The sequence below is a fragment of the Rhincodon typus genome, chromosome 15 (assembly GCF_021869965.1).
Source record: "Rhincodon typus isolate 14 chromosome 15, sRhiTyp1.1, whole genome shotgun sequence".
NCBI lineage: Eukaryota > Metazoa > Chordata > Chondrichthyes > Orectolobiformes > Rhincodontidae > Rhincodon > Rhincodon typus.
Genome location: NC_063346.1, coordinates 40568459 through 40586529, shown reverse-complemented (window position 1 = coordinate 40586529; position 18071 = coordinate 40568459). Strand labels below are relative to the sequence as shown.

At 41.0% G+C, this 18071-nt stretch overlaps 1 protein-coding gene across 4 annotated transcripts in view; it reads left to right on the top strand.

The window, feature by feature from the left end:
• The window catches only part of rpgrip1l (RPGRIP1 like), a 177721-nt gene that overhangs the window by 24734 nt on the left and 134916 nt on the right, over positions 1–18071 (top strand). For all 4 annotated transcript variants that reach the window (XM_048605887.1, XM_048605888.1, XM_048605889.1 and 1 more), the window contains 3 exons: positions 1012–1155; positions 16898–17003; positions 17895–18041. In XM_048605887.1, coding sequence (XP_048461844.1) covers positions 1012–1155; positions 16898–17003; positions 17895–18041 — 397 coding nt within the window. The remainder of the gene's footprint in view (positions 1–1011; positions 1156–16897; positions 17004–17894; positions 18042–18071) is intronic.

Here is an 18071-nt window from a genome sequence, read left to right as displayed (position 1 = left end):
GTCATCCTTCTAAACTCAATGGAGCACAGACCCAGAGTCGTCAATTGCTCCTCATATGACAAGCCTTTCATCCCCGGGATCTTTAGCGTAAACATCCTCTGGACTTCCTCCAACGACACTACATCCTTCCGTAGATTAGGGACGCAAAACTGCTCACAATGTACCAAATGCAGTCTGACCAGAACCTTATACAGCCTTAGCAGTACATTTTCTGCCCTCGTATTCTAGCCCTCTTGAAATGAATGCTAACATTTCATTTGACATTCTAACTGCCAATTGAACCTGCATGTCAAACTAAGAGAATCCTGAACTACGACTCGCAAGTCCCTTTGTGCTGCAGTTTTCAAAGCATTTTTCTATTTAGAAAATAGTCTATGTCTTTATTCTTCTAACAAAATGCATGACCTCACACTTTACAATATTATATTCATCTGCCACTTCTTTGCCCACTGACCTAGCATGTCCAAGTCCTTCTGCAGCCTCTCTGTTTCCTCAACATTGCCTGTCCCTCCATCTATCTTTGTGTAATCTGCAAATTTAGCAACAATACCTTAGTTCATTAATCCAGATTGTTAATGTATAACATGAATAGATATGGTCCCAATACTGACCCCTGTGGAACTGCACCATTCACCGACAACATTTTGGCAAAAGTCCTGACAATTTGTGCACCAGAACTAGATGTCAACAGTAGATGTTTCACTTTGAAAGAGAGTAGAAGGCCTCCAATTATCCTGAGCATCAACTGTGATTTTGTGATAGTTAGGAAATATAATTAACGACTGATATCCCTGAGATACTATCCCCAAATTATTTCTATTTATTTCAGTGACCTTTTATATCATTTTTCATCTTGTTAACTTGTTAACTTCTGAATAACATACTTGGCAACTTTTATTTTGAAAATGTTCACACTTATTGCGGTATAGTCATAAGACATATGATAAGGTAATCAATCAGAATTAATTGTCAACTGATTAATGAATTAATGTTCACTGGTATGCTATTTAGGGAGAATTGCATTGAGTCCCAGAAGATGCAGATGGAAGAGATGGAACAGACTATTGAGATATTGAGAGAACAGATTAGGAAGAAGGATAAAGAATATGAGGAGTCCCTTCTGCATCTCAGAGAGCACCAGGCAACGGGACAGAGGTAAGAAGAAACTGCTCTCCCTCAGTTTCTAAGACAGTTGAAGTTTAATTCTGTAATTGTTTCAGTCAGACATTTGGCTCAGATTTTGTGCTTAGCAGCCAGGTGACAGTGCTCTCTGCTAACTTAAAAGAAAGCTGACTATGAAGATCTAACAGTTCCGGTACACGGGATGTTCCCTATCTGAATATTAATTGAGTAGCAAACAAAGGTATCTAGCAACTGTCATCTTGGGGTAATCAGCATGCAGAATTACTACAAACAACAAACCAAGCAGTAAAATGTATTGATTATCTTTAATCTGTTCAGGTAAGACAGCAAAAGAAATAGATAGGAAATTTCTACACGATTAAGGTAGAAATTGTAACAGCATAAACTGAAAAAAATCTTATTTAGAAGTCTTTATGTTTTTTAAACAAGTAAAGAAAGTTGAGATTCCGTGAACATTAAATAGTTTTTTCGGGACCAGAGAGGCTATTCAGTGTTAATTGTAAACTTAGTGTGCCATTAAGTACCCAGTTACACCTTATTCAACAGCAAGACTAATATTCTGTAAGTACAAGTTCTGGTCACCAGGCTTTTTGAGTTGATTGCAGTCTACTGGGACTTCAAAAGTGCGTACTATAGAAAAAGATAAGATGACTGACAGAAACTTCTCGACTTCTGCATTTATGAAAACATAGTTTTTGCATATTACTACTGTAAGCTCTGATTCAATAACTGTAGATAGGAACATTAGTTTGGGACATTTTTCTTTCTGAAATACGTTTAGAGTATTGTTAATAAAAAATGCAGTATTGTCTGAAAAAGCTGCCAAAATGCAGTTTCTCAAAATAGCACAATAAAGCCCACAATGATCAATGAAATAACTCCACAGATGCCGGTATCCCATCACCAAGTCAACCTTTGTTTACGTGTGGAGAGTCCTTGACACTGATCCAGCACTCTGAGTTAACAGGATGTCTGACACTCCTGTTTATATCTGTCATCCAGGGCTCCCTGATTGGACCAAAAAACAGCCCCAATCAGAGAACTCCTATTCTATGAGGTCCACTTGGCTGACCTCGTTACAATCACTACATCCCACCCCTCTGAGTCCGAGTACATAGGCCGGTTCTTCTTTTTATGGCTCCTCCTGGAGTGTTTCAGCACCAGGCAGAGTTGGAGAAACCTGACCTCTGATATGGGCAGTGCGTAACACACAGTAGCTCGCACGTTGCACCCAGAGCATCTTAGAAGAAATTTGTTCTCTTCAGGTGGCCAAGGCGTCAACGCGGCGTCATCTGCTGTGTCCATCTCGGATTCTGGGGTATCATCAACGCCTGGCGGAGAAGGAGAACAAACCAGTTCTGGAACAGACAGAAAGGCTGTTGAGGAGCCAGGCACATTTTGCTCCCAAGGAAGAAGGGTCTAGACCCGAAACGTCAGCTTTCCTGCTCCTCTGATGCTGCTTGGCCTGCTGTATTCATCCAGCTCTACACCTTGTTATCTCAGATTTTGCAGCATCAGTTCCTACTATCTCTGTAACATTTTGCTCCCATATCATTTGCGAGGTTGCAGCTTTCATATGGTCCACATGCTTATTCAAGACCATCACACCTACTTGAACTTTATACATCTGGGACCTGACCTCACGTCAACCATGTCTGTTACCTATGCAGGGCCATTCCTGTGATTCCTACACCAGACTTTGTTCCCCTGTAAACTGTCTGTTTCGGTTAGCAGAGTCTTGTGTCTGTCATTGGCATTCCTGATGCTGTTTCATTTCACCCCCACCTCCATCCCAATTCTGGGAAGATCAGATTTAACATAGTGCAGAGTCTTCTCCCCATTAGCAACTCTGCTGCAGCTATCCCTGGAGTTGCATAAGGTGTGGTCCTAATCAAATAGGAACCAAGACAGTTTGGTATCTAATGAAGTTGTAGGCTGTTTCTCTAAGCCTGCCATCAAAGTTTGGGCTGCTCTTTCTGCAGACCATTGGATGATGGATAGTATGGAGCTGTCATTAAATGTTGAATATCATTCGACTTCAGGAAACACTCAAATTCCCTGCTGGGTGCATTATCTGTGACCAACACTTACAGGAATCCGTGTAATGCAAAAAAAGTGCACAATTTTATATCGTTGTCTCCGTGTTTGATGAATGAACTCTATGTAATTTGTGTGGGCGTCCACAATGACTAAGAACATTGAGCCCATGTAAGGACCTGCATAGTCGACATGTAACCGAATCCAGGGTTTACCCAGTCATTTCCATGAATGTGGGGGATCTGCTGTCAGTAATTTTTGTCCTTGCTGGCACTCTGGACACTGCCCACCAATGTCACTATGCCTGCATCCAATCCTGGCCACCAGACATACTTTTTGCCATCATCTTCATTTTGGACACCCCTGGATGACCCTGCTGGAGTTCATCCACTGTCTGGTGGTGACCTTTGCTCGGGACAATCACTCTTGCTCCCCATAATAATATACTGTCCTCTACTGTGCTCTGGTCTCTCTGGGTCCAAAAAAGGTTTCAGTTCTGGTTGTGACAACCCTTTGATTTTCCCCCATCACCACTAGCTGTTTCAGTTTTGCCAGGACCAGATCTTTCTGCATCCAAAGTCTGATATTGTCAGCTGCAACTGGAAATTGTCCAGAAAATTTAAAACCATTACGGACTCTTCCAATGGCAGTACCACTGGTGGTGTATCTACCAGCGAGAGGCAGCTCAATGCATCCATGTTGCTACTTTTACTCCTGGACAGTTACACACTTAGTGTTAGAGCCCACCACCTAATTCGGCCTAAAAGCTATAGGCGGCAATACCTTGTCCTCTTCAAGTACGTCTAGCAGAGGTTCGTGGTCCTTTGTTATTACAAAGTTGCATCTGTAACGGTATTGGTGGAATTTCCTGACACCAAATATGGCCGCCAAACCTTCCTTCTCTATCTGGGCATATTTACGCTCTGCATCAGCCAAAGTCCTGGATGCATACACTATTGGGCATTCCTCTCTGTTGGGTCATCCATAGTGACCCAACACCTTGCAGGATGATTGCTGGTTTCTTCACTTCACTGAAAGCTATGGCTTGGCTACCAGACCGTTTCCAAGGCTAACCCTTTTTTAGGAGTTGATGCAAAGGTGTCCGGATGGAGACTAGGTTATAAATGAACTTTCCATAATAATTCACCAACACAAGGAAAGACCTATGCTCCGGTACACATGTGGAAGCTGCGGCACCTTTGATCACCCTCACTTTATCTTCCAATGGGTGTAATCCAGTCTTGTCAACTCTCTGGCCCATTTCGGTCATTTGGGATGCCTGGAACACACATTTTTCCTTCTAAGGTGTATGCCTGCATGAGAGAAACACCTAGGGACCATGTCCAAGTTATCTAAGTGCTCCTTATTGATCTTTCCAGTTATTTGCACATTATCCAGATAAAAGGGGACCTGGAGTAGACCTTGTAAAATGTCCTCCATTGTCTGTTGACAATTTGCACAGGCTGATGATACTCCAAATAGCAGTCTTGTGTATTGGTACAAACCCTCATGGATATTAATTGTTGCATTCTTCTGGGAGTCCTCATCTAACCACAGTTGCAAGTATGCATGGCTCATGTCCAGTTTCATGAAGGACAGCTCCCCCCCCACCCCGCCTCTCCACCAGTATTGCATACAAATCCTCTGTGAGGGATTTTTCCAGCTGTGCAAAGCAGTTTACCGTTTCTTTAAAATCTCCACAAGGTGAATCAACCAGTTTGGCTGACAAGTCGGTACAACTGGTGCTGCCCATTCCACAAACAGGACTGGGTTGACGATTCCTTTGCTTTCCAGCCTTCTGATTTCTGCCTCTACTTTTTTGACCATAAGGCAAATGGCACTAGGCAAGCCTTGCAAAATCATGGAACTACTTCTTGGCCAACATACAAGGTAACCTTGGCTCCTTTCATAGTCCTTAGACCATCCTGAAAAATCTCCAGGTATTTAATTAGGACTTCGCTCAAGCAGCCATTTTCTAATAGAAAAATGTTGAGCCAATCTAGGTGAATCTGTTTCAACCAATTTTGCCCCATCAAACTTGGGCCTGAGCCTTTTACTAATATCAATGGTAACTGAACCAACTGCTTCTCATACGAGAACAGAACCCTTAATCTGTAAAGGTTCCCCGGCATTGCTTCTCAGTCCAGCTGAGGTCTTGCTCAAACTTAAGGGCTGGAGTCCAGGGAGAATTTTGTTAAAGACTGGTTCCGCAAATGGCTGAAATGGCTGCTCCGGTATCAACCTCCATTAGAACCAGGTGACCATTTAACCAGACGTTTATTTTGATTGGTTCTGATTTGCATGTTACTAAGCAATTTAACTGTTCCAAACCAGGGTCTGCTCACTCCTGGATACCAGCCTATGAGTTCTCTCACTCAATTCAGGCCTAGTGGTACTCTTTTGCTGTCTTGAGTCCACATACCGGCAGCAACTACAATGGCTTGCTGGCCTGGATCCTGAAGAAAATTTTAAATGTTTGGCTGAGGATTGGCTTTGTTTTGGGGTTTTGCAGTAGGCTGACCGAGAGTAACTCTATTCAGGATATGTCCTGAGTGAGACTGTGCAATTGCCTTCACTCAAGTAGTGTTCCCCAAGCTCAGCTGGACTGGTGAGGGTGTCTACCTCCACCTGCATTTCCTGCAACTCATATGCTCCACTTGCCACATTTTCCAGTGATAAAGCCAGTTGTAGTACCTGTTTGAAGAACAGTTGGGATCTAGCTAGTATGCGCTTTTGCATCATAAATCCCTCAAACCAAACAGTCACTCAGCATCTTATCATTGGTTAAACCAAAGTCACATGCTTGTGCCAATCATCTCAATTCCCGATGCGGATTCCCCTGATTCTCGAATTGCTGAGTAAAACCAATAGCATTTCAGAATTAGAGGAAGCATGTGGTCATAATATGCCTTCACTAAATCCGTCAACTCTTGAAAGATTTTAACATCTGGTGCCTCAGGGTAGGTTAGGCTCCTAGTAACTGAAAAGGCTGTAGGTCTACAAGCTGCCAGGAGAATTACTTGTTGCTTTTCATCTGTCCTGATGTCATTTGCCCAGAAAAAATAATGCATTCTTTCCACGTACTGGGCCCAGTCTTCGATGGCAGGATCAAATTATTCAAGCTTCCCAAATAACAGCATGATGCCAGAAATGTTTACTCTGACTCAAAGACAGCAGTTGGGAGAATATTTCTTCAGGATCGTGCTTTTCTCTCGTTGCCACTGAAATAACTCCACATGGGCCAGAATCTTGTCACCAAGTCATTCTTTATTTCAATGTGGAAAATCCTTACACTGATCCAGTTCCCTCAGACCTAGCTATTTGTCACTAATTCAAACACCATTCCTTTTGTTGAATGAAGGTACAAGTTATTAACTAATTGCAGTTTGGAGCATTCCAGCTTAAATGGCTGGATTCTTTCTATTTATGAACATACACATGAACATACAAAATAAGAGCAGTAGAAGACCATTCAGCTCCTCAAACCTCTTCCACCATGCAATAAAATCATGGCTGATCTCTTTTTACTTTCAAATCAGTAATTGAATGGCTTCAGCAATGCAGTAATCATGGAGAAGTCCAAAAACCAAATCATTTGCCTGTCCCTGAAGAAAAATTTACATTAAAATATTTTTTATTATATTTTGTTTTGAGATACAGTCAGTTCTGCTATAACATGCTAGTTGCATTCCTGCGCAATATGAGTTATAGAAAATCACACTGTAGAAATAATGGGGCCTATGAGAAAAGTGGGGTTAGGGGCAGACCACCAAAAAATATCACTCAAAATTGCTCAAAAATCACCCAAAAGCCTAACACAAAAGATAGCACAATTTGAATAAATGTTTAATTTATCTAATAATGAAATAAAAGTAAATTTAACACATTACCTTGAAAAAATGTCAAGATGACTTGATAGGAGGGGAGGTTTTGAGGTTGCTGTGTTGTTAATGCAGGGGCTCAAGGTCGTCATCATTATCGTCATCATCATCATCACTTTCAGGTGCAGTTGTGGTTGCAGAGTTAGGGAAAAAAATAGTTAATCCAGAAGTGGATGGCTGTGGTTCGTTGTCTTCTGACTGTTGCTAGGGGGTTGGCTTAAAAAAGACATCCAGTATTTGTTGCTTTGCCCTTTTTCTTCTTTCATGAAGAAGCTGTTCATAGGGAGCCAAATAAGATCTTTGCACTAAAAGCAGGCACATTTGCAGGATTTTCAGCTTTTTTTTGTTAGATCTTCATAAATTCATAAGGCTTTCTCTTTTACGGTGAGAAAGGTGGTCCCAGATCACTTTCTCATTTGATCTTCTATACACACACTTAGAAGCTGCTCCACCTCCTCAAGTTTCTTTGTCTGTGACCTCACAGATTTGCGAGCACTCAGTCTTGTTCCACCAATACAGCTTGCTTTAATCTTCTCTGCATTATCTCTAATGGTGCATAAGGTAGACTCCTTTATTCCTGTTACATGAACTATATCATATGTTCTCTCATTATACTCAAAACGCTTTACAACATCTAGCTTCTCTTCAAGTGTTATAGCCTTTCTTTTATGCTCATCGCCTGCAATTTTATCACCAGGATGCTTCTTGCTAACATTCTTATCACTTTATCCTCGCATTTTTGTGGGTAACACAGCAGAATTGGCAAAAAAAAAGAAAATCAGGGAGTTCACAGAAAGCGCTTCATGACAAGGTCTGCAAATGATCACGTGATGCCAGTGTGGAGACTGTTTTGGCGCTAACATTGCACATGTTCAGGACAAAGCCCACGAAACGATCCTGTGATAACGGCGCATACTCCTCCATGCACCGATGGAATTGCATTTTTGCCAACAGAAGTTCACGTTTTAAAAATAGTGATCGCCGATTTGTCAGTCACATTATAGCCAATTCGCATTGCCAGAACATGCATTATAGCGGAGCTCACTGTATGTTTATTGATTTTTCTCAACCTCAGGATATTCAAAAGTAGTTTATAGCTAAGGAAGTACTTTTGAAGTTTAGACATTGTTGCAATGTAGAAAATGTACTAACCAATTCACATGGAACAGGATCTCTAGCAATGTGATAATGACCAGATAATTTGTTTTAGTGATGTTTGCGGGATAAGTCTTAAGTAGGTCATAGGGAGAACTTTGCTGTTCTAAAAAAAAATTGCCATTGAATCATATTAGGATCTCAGTTTAACGTCTAAGCTGAAATAAAGCAACGCAGGCCATGCCATTTGCCCTCAGTACTACATCAAAGTGACAAAAAATAAATTTGTTCTGAAGCCTGTGAAGGTGAATTTGAGAAGAAAATTTGGTTGAGATAATAGCTGTGAGGGCATAGGTGAGGAGAAAATCCTTCCAGTTCATACCAAGAACCAGGTAAAACACAACTAATGCTAATAAAATGGGAATATCAAAAGTTACTTCAATATCCAATACATTTGAGACTGAAGTTAAGGAATTTTAAATATGGTATTAACTATTTTTCTTTTACAACAGTGAAAAGAAGGTAATGTACTCTTTTCACAAACAAAAACAGAAATTGCTGGAAAAGCTCAGCAGGTCTGGCAGCATCTATGAAGAGAAATCCGAGTTAATGTTTCAGGTCCAATGACCCTCCCTCAGAACTGTACCCTTGCTAGTCTCAGTAATAATCACGAAACAACTGAATATTTTGCTAACAATCTATTTGATTCATGTTCTCCAGGAAGGAATCTATTGACCTCACCCAGCCTTGTCTACAGGTGACTCCAAATCTTGAATCTTAATTTCCCTTTAAAATGGCCCAGCAAGCGACTCAATTCAAAGAAAATTAGCAATGAGCAAAAAATGCTAGTCTGCCAGCAATGCTCACATCTCAAGTATGAATTATTTTTAAAAAAATTGTTCAAATTTCTCTTCATTTGTATATGAAGTTTTCTAAGATGCTTTTCCACAAACTGGAATGGAATATCAATTTGATTAAATAAGTTAAATAACATTTTAAATTATTGAAATATGTTACATATATAGAAAAAGTGAATTAGTACACTACTTCAAAGTACATTCTGACATTAGGACAAGTCAAATGGAAAATGTTAACTTTGGGACTGATCTGGAGTTTTTGGTTCAAAAAGTGAATATGATTGGCATGGACTTCGAGTGGTAGAGGGGATACACTACACAGGAATCATGTGAGAGACACTTAAATGTCATGATGAGGAGAACTGTTTATTTTTTTGAGAGATTTCAAGTTTTGTCAAGTAATGTTAATTCTGTTAATATGCAGTGTACCAGAAAAACAAAACAGGCCTAAATTCAAAATGTCCGATCTCATGGTGCTGGATTCCCACACAAATGATCCAAACGTGTTAATGCAACAGATTTGATGTGTCGGATTGTCCCTGGCACAGTCTGGTCCCTTCAATTTTCAGTCAGCTTCGGCAATAAACTGAACTGTCAAAGGACAGAGGATACAACAGGTGAAATTCTGACTAATATTAATGGTGCAGGGCCCTAATTTTAAAAACATCCTTGATATTCTTGTAAGTCAGGCATAAACTGTCATTCTACCAAATTCACCCTTGCAGCTCCCATGAACCAAGTATAGCAATATTGAATATATAGCCCTATGTTTATGTATACATGTAACTTCTATATGCATTTAACTTACATATATTTATATCTTGCATATTCATAGTATCTCTGTAACATCCTTCAACCACATAACCTTCTGAGTTTTCTGTCCTTAACTAGTTTGGCCTCCCTGTGCATCCCTTAATTTACTTAGTCTGCCATCCTGGCCATATTCTCAACTGGCTGCAACCTAAATTCTGGAATTTTCTTCCAAAATTTCTCTACCTTTCCACCACACTCTCTACTCCTTTTTAAAATGCTCCTCAAAGCCCAACCAAATTCTGACATCTTTCTGAATGTTTCTTTGTGCTTGGTAGTGCACTTGTGAAGGACTCTGTGTCATTTCACCATAGTAAAGCACTACAATAAATGTACCTTTCTGTTTGTTGTTGTACCTAGCCTAATTTATTTCATTTGCTCCAAACTTTGTTTCCTGCACTTGATCAATTCTAAGTTTGGCATCAAAAATCCGCCATTTAAGTACCAGAGACAAATAATTCACCACTGTGCTTCCCAACATTGATAAGTAAAGTGCTGATTGCTAAGAAATGACACCCTGTCATTTCTAATAATATTTTAATGTAATATCTAACAGTAAAATCTTTCAAAATACTTTTAAATTTAATGTAAGTTTGCTTTGTATGCTCACTTGTACACTTTGGCTTTCTTGTTACAAGTACTGGTAGTTATACAAACTGTAAAGCCACTATGAGACAATGTTGTAAGGTAATTGCTATTTCAATTAATCAAATTTGCTGATGTTGATGGGGTAGATGGTTAGGATGTCAGGTCTGCCAGAGAAGCATTGTTTCGGCGTTTGCCAGTGGTGAGTTGGGTTTCAGTTTAAGAGTTATTCAGGAGTTAGAGTAGGTTTATAATCCCCTGATGTTTCTTGGATAATTAATACACTTAAGTGAGTTTGGAACTCTTTGAATTATCTGATTTGGAGGTGCTCTTTGGAGGGTTCCAGAGACAGTGGAACTGCCCAATGGAATGTTCAGTTTCCCAGTCAATTCCCTCAAGAGTCAGCAATGTCAAAATTTCCTCATGATCCTGTCACACAACTCCTGTCTACACTGCTATAACAACTATCTTCTGAGCGGAATTTCTAGGTCAATATGTTCTACCAGATAACCACAGCAATTAAGTTGGGATTCGCAGATCGTTTTTATTTGTTTGCTACATGTAAACAATCTAGAAATCTGTACAGGAATACTGTTTTGTTCTGGTGCCATATACAGCTCTTAGTGAAAAACATTCTGCAGTCATGTGTTCCACACGTTTTTCATTTCCTTCTCTTAGGCAAGTTTTAGAACATAGGCTTTGTGGTTCTTGTGCTAAAAACTTACTTAACTAGAAATTTTTTTTTACCTCTGATATATGTGCACATAGATATATTCTTTTGCAAATGTATTGATCCTGTGAGCATAAGTGCACAAAATAGATGCTTTCTCTCTTTCTGCCTCCATCCAGGATACAAATACCTGAGTACAATTCCAGAAATTTGCTAAACTAAACTTCAAAAAATATAGTGTTCATTACATCTTACACAACTAGGTATTTATAAGTTTGTCACCTTCTAGGTTTCTTTGCACTTTATTTTAATGTTTGGAACAAAATATTGTTGATTCTCATTTTACAAAATGCTGATTTTTCAGTGCATCCTTTGCTAATCAGTTGTGTGAAATAAACTACTCCAGCAAAATATCACCACCAACCCCAGAAGTGGCATCATTCATTCATATATGGCTGCCAATAAAACACTAACTGTGAAGACGTAATTATATATATTTTTGTTTTGATGAGTGTTGCCAGAATTGCTTCTGGTCATCTACGTCACATTGCTGAGCAGTAGGGTTTTATATGAACATGTGTACGAGCATAAGAGTTAAGAGCAAAAGTAGACTACTCGGTCTGGTGCTGTCCAGTGGCAGGGGAAAGGTCGGAAATGGTAAGGTTGGGTCTGGCAGTGGGGTAAAGGGAGGTCAGAGGTTGACTGGGAAAACACAGTGTGGACCTGGAGGAATACAGCAGACCAGGCAGCATCAGAGGAGCAGGAAAGTTGACGTTTTGGGTCAGGACTCTTCTTCAGAAATGGGGAGGGGGAAGGGAGCTGGGAAATAAATAGAGAGGAGGGGTGGGGCTGGGGAAGGTAGATGGGATGGTGATAGGTAAGTGCAGGTAGGCCGTGGTGGGGATTGGTCAGTGAGGTGGGTGGGGGGGTAAGGTGGGAGACAAAATGGACAGGTTGTGTCAGGTCAAGGAGATGGGAATGAGAGAGAGGGTTGGTCATGGGATGAGGCCGGGGATGGGGAGATTTTAAAACTAGTGAAATCCACATTTAGGCCATTGGGCTGTAGGCTCCCGAGACAGAATATGAGGTGGTGCTCCTCCAGTTTGCGGGCAGCGTTATTGTGACTCTGGAGGAGGCCCGGGATGGACATGTCACCCAGGGAGTGGGAGTGGGAGTGGGAGTGGGAGGAGGAGTTAAAATGGTTCGCGACCGGAAGGTGTTGTCGTTTGTTGCAAACAGAGCACAGATGCTCCACAAAACAGTCTCCGAACCTCTGTTTGGTCTCACCAATGTAGAGGAAGCCTCATCGGGAGCAACGGATGCAGTAGACCAAGTTGACGGATGTGCAGGTGAACCCCTGTCGAATGTGGAAGGTTTGTTTTGGACCTTGAATGGAGGTGAGGGGGGAGGTGTAGGGGCAGGTGTAGCACTTAGTGCGTTTTGAAGGGAAAGGTGCTGGGGCTAGTGGGGCTAGTGGAGAGTGTGGAGTAGATGAGGGAGTCACAGAGAGAGCAGTCCCTACAAAAGGCAGATAGGGATGGGGAGGGAAATATGTCTTTGGTTGTGGGGTTGGAGTTGGATTGTAGGTGGCGGAAATGGCGAAAAATGATACGTTGGGTGTGGAAGTTGGTGGGGTGATTTGTGAGGACAAGGGGGATTCTGTCTTTATTTTTTGTTGGGGGGAGTGGGTTTAAGGGCAGAGGTACGGGAAACGCAAGAGATGCAGTTGAGGGCATTTTTGATCACCAGAGTGGGGTGACGTTGCGGTCCTTGAAATAGGAGGACATCTGGGCTGTGCAGGCATGGAATGCTTCATCTTGGGGCAGTGGTGGAGGAATTGAGAGTAGGGGATCACATTCTTGCAGGAAGATGGGTGAGAGGAGGTGTAGTCTAGGTAGCCGTGGGAGTCTGTGGGCTTGAAATAGATGTCGGTTTCGAGGCGGTCACCAGAGATGGAGACGGAGAGGTCCAGGAAGGAGAGGGAGGTATGGGAGATGGTCCAGGTGCATTTGAGGTTGGGATGAAAGGTGTTCATAAAGTTGATGAACTGTTCAAACTCCTCATGGGAGCTCAAGACAGCGCCGATACAGTCATTAATGTGGTGGAGGAGGAGGTGGGGGATAGTGCCAGTGTAGCAGCGGAAGAGGGACTGTTCCACGTATCCTACAAAGACCATAGCTTAGGTCTGTGCCACCCTCTTAGTCTGTATCCAGGAGTGGAACGCCCCATCTTGGAAGCAGACGCGTGTGGGAGTGGAACACCCATCTTGTGAGCATCCCAGATGTCCTCCTATTTCAAGAACCACAACATCTTCCCCCCCCTCCACTGATTGAAAATGCCCTCAACCGCATTTCTTGCGTTTCCCACACTTCTGCCCTCAAACCCCCTCCCCCCGACAAAAATAAAGACAGAAACCCCTTATCACCCCACCAATCCAATGTATCATTTTTCGCCATTTCTGCCACCTACAATATGACCCCACAACCAAAGACATATTTCCCTCCCCACCCCTATCTGCCTTTCGTAGGGACTGCTCTCTCCGCAACTCCCTCATCTGCTCCACACTCCGAACTAACCCCACCAGCCTCGCACCTTTCCGTGCAAACGCATAAAGTGCTACACCTGTCCCTACACTTCCCTTCTCCCCACCACCTCCCCTTCACCTCCATTCAAGGCACAAAGCAAACCTTCCACGTTAGACAAGGGTTCACCTGCACATCCGTCAGCTTGGTCTACTGCATCCGTTGCTCCTGATGTGGCCTCCTCTACATTGGTGAGACCAAGTGGAGGCTCAGAGACCATTTTGTAGAGCATCTGCGCTCTGTTCGCGACAAACGACAACACCTTCCGGTCGTGAACCATTTTAACTCCTCCTCCCACTCCCACCCCCTGGGTGGTATGTCCATCCTGCTGCTCCTCCAGTGTCACAATGACGCCACCCGCAAACTCATTCCGCCTCGGGAGCCTACAGCCCAATGGCCTAAACGCGGAATTCACTAGTTTTAAAATCTCCCCATCCCTGGCCTCATCCCATGACCAACCCTCCCTCTCATCCCCACCTCCTTGACCTGACCCAACTCCTCCATCTTCTCTCCCACCTATCCACCCCTCCCACCTCACTGACCAATCGCCACCACTCCCCACCTGCACTCCCCTATCACCAGCCCACCTTTTTACCCCAGCCCCACCCCACCTTTCTCTATTTATTTCTGAACTCCCTTCCCCCTCCTCATTTCTGAAGAAGGGTCCTGACTCGAAAAGTCAGCTTTCCTGTTCCTCCGCTGCCTGGCTTGCTCTGCTCCTCCAGCTCCAACTGTGTTATCTCTGACTCCAGCATCAGCAGTTCTTGCTATCTCTGGACTGAGACCAGGTGTGTTTGGGTCAGAGACTGGGGAAGTGTAGTTAGTCTGTGTGAATGATGTGGTGGTGCTGGTTTTGGACTGCGGTGGACAGGTCAGAAATCACACAACACCAGGTTATAGTCCAATAAGTTTATTTAAAAACAGAAGCTTTCAGAGTCTTACTCCTTAGGATGTTAGTGAGGGAGGTAATATCTGACACAGAATTTATAAGTAAAAGATCAAAGGGTCACACCAATGATGAGGATGTTCTAGAGAAATCTAAGATGCTGTTAAATCTTTGATCAGTTAGAAGTTTTATTTGATTAATATGTATATGTAAATCCCCAAATTCCTTTGAAGTCACTGTCCTGAGTGAACTAAAGGTCTAAAGAAGATGTGACATTTTAGGTTGGGCAGTGCATGTTAGGTGTGAGGCCTTGTTTAGAATCTGTTTATGTTTTGGTTTCAAGTCAGACGAGTAAGGAGAGGGTCTGTTGAATAGTTATGCAGGAGTTAGACTATGTGCCTAATAGTCTAAGATTTCACGAGTAACTATCTTACTTAATTACATCAGGACCCTCTGAATTTTCCAATTTACAAGGAGACTTTCAGAGAGTTCCAGAGATAGAGAAATTTTCCAGCGAAATATTAAATTTCCTGGCCAATTCCTTTGTAGTCTGCAATATTGGAGCTACCACAAGTTCCTCATGTGCATCTCCAAACTATGCTGCAATAGCGACTATTTAGCCTTTGGAAAATCTGGACCCTTGTTGCACAAAAACTGAGGCATTGTTGCGTTTCAGATCATTAACAGTAAAACCTTGCATTTTCAGATGGTTTGCAGATGTGTTTTCCTTTTTGTTTAATGTATGTCTCTGTTGTAGTTTTGCAATCATGTTTTTTTCAAAGTATATAAAATACGTAATGAATTTGCCAAGAGAAAAAAATGGATAAACTTGTAAGCATGTTCCAGTATTTCCCTACCACATATTTATGTTGTGTTTTAAAACATGAAACAACCTGTATTATTTGTTGTTTGAATTTTTCAAAAACAGTTATGATTTCAAACAAAACTGAATAGCATGACTATCTGATCAGAACGGTCAACTTCTTTTTGATTGACTTGTAAGAGATATTGAAAACATATTGAAGAAGCATTGCTCAAATTTCCAATAATAACCTGACCAAACCAGTTAATAAATTGTACAGGTGCTGAATAGTATTTGGTACAGAGTATCTTTTATGCAGTAATCTTATAATGCACAACAAATCTGCCTCAAGGCAAATACAAGCATTCCGCCCATTATGTACTCTCTAACACCCGCTCTTCATTTCTGTGTTACACAGCTAAAGAAACATTTCATGAAATATTTAACATTTTTGGCGATAACAGCTCTGTTCTATTAATTTCCATATTTTGGGCAATAGGATTTTCTTCCCCAGGTGAGATTGTCAGCTTTGGGGTATGATGCACCTTTTGTAATTTTTTAAAATGTTAATGTCAAGGAGAAGAAATCGCATAGAAACATGTCATAAGCTTGACACAGAGCAAATCGTTTCCTTCCTGCACTCCTAACAGAAGTCAACTCCAACCATAAAAGAACATTGCCCACTACTTCAGCAGGACACTTCCATTGCAACCAGCATTTTCCTTAAGGGTTCTTTGATTGAGGTGGTCAATTTTCATCAATTTACAGATATTTTAATCCTGTGTCTATTCAGTAACAAGGACAAGCCTGGAACTGTAGTTCACACAGGACCCTTGCAGCTGTCAAAGAAAATGTTTGTCTTATCAGTCTGAATTGAATCTCAGCCAGGTCCTGGAGGTGAAATGAAAATGTGCTAAACTGTACTCATTATTAAATTCTCCTGCCTCCACATTTTTTTTCGCCCATTTAAGTACCTTGCATAAAAGAATCAAATCACTGCTCTTAAAAATGCAACCTAAGCACACACTGGATGTCCAGGAAATTGCACTTACATTTAGCTTTCGAGCTTCCTGAAATGGACGGGACTCGAGTAAAATCTTCCAAATGCTTCAATTTTTCCATAAACCATTTGGTTAATTTTATGATGCACTTTATACAGCTAATTAAAGTGTTATATGCTGTCATAGCTAACAAATATCTATTTTTAAAAATCCCTTCCAGTATGTACGTTGCACATAACAAAACGATATGGTGTGCTCATGAGGAAAGTAGTCCAAAGCAACAATTCTATCCTCTGCTACAGTTAAAAATGTCCAGCCTTCTAACGTTGGAAACATGTATTTTTCTATTCACATATTTTTCATGTTTGCTTGTCAAATTTATTTTCTTGGCAGTTGTAATTTCAGATAGATAAAGGTTTAACAGTGTGTTTGACTCCTTAGAGGTCTGATAGGAAAGAAATTGTGATATAATCTGTTTATTCCAAAAAAATAGTCTTTTCTCAGTTCAGTTTGCCCATGATGTAGTGCATCACATTTTATCTTTATAGGACAGCAATCAGAGACAATGTGGAGATGATAAAGTTACAGAAACACCTTGTCGAAAAAGGAGCTGCACTTACCGTCTTGGAAGGAAAATATTTGCAAATTCAGGAGGTAGGAATTCCATGGTCAAAAGCAACACAGCTATTCCCAAGACATAATCTGCTTCTGATGCAACTAGATGTATATAATTCAATAAAAAAAAGGCTTTGAAAATTCACGTGAAGGTGCTTTACTATAATTAATAGCCTCATTGGCATCCATCTACACCACCCATGCTGATTACTTAATCTACCTGTTGTCTCTATATCAAACACATGGGAAATCTTGCACTACTGCTAACTTAGAAGGTTGCCTGTCCTTAATGCCTTCAGTGTGTGGTGCTTTACCATTTATGAAGTAATGTGATAGTTTATTTCATAAATTAGAGGATTTATAGGTGAGGAAGCAGATTTTAAACTGATTTCCGGATGTTTTGTTCTTTGGCTTAGCAAAGTTGTACCTGTTTTACTTGATGCCCTGTTTTAGTTATCTGTTCCAGAATTTGTCCATCTACTCCCTTAACCCAATTTCTGCTAAAGAATTGACCATTTCATTTTTTTTTCTCTTACTTAATGTTAATTTACATTGATTTGCTGTCACCAGGTATTAAACTACCAATCTCTCAAACCTTTTTTTAATTGATTTATTTAGCTCAGTTCTTGTATAAGTGTCGTGTTCAATTTCTTGGCATAGCTTGTGAAACATTTATAGCATGAATCTGATCATAGAGTCAAATGTATTGCCCTTTTTTTTGAGCAGACCATGCAAAAAAAAAGTTTTTAAAAAGTGTACCATTTTTGTTTTTGTCGCAAATGGAAAAAGAAATTAACCGCATATATATCAAACTTCATTAAATGCAAAATGAACTGTGCATTTTGACAGACTGTTTGTGCAGTGACTCTTCATAATGTGCAATGCAAGAGGCAATGACCCTACCGTTATTCAAGACGTATTGTCTTACAGAACCAGAAAACCATGAAAGCCAGTCATGATGCTTTAATGAATAAAGTGGATGAACTGAATGCACAGCTGAAAGAAGAACGTTCTAAGTGCCTTTTTCTTGAAAATCAACTTCACTTAACTTCATTGTCTCAAAAAACAATTGTAGAGGTAGGTTTCTTTACAGTTAACATTGGTCAT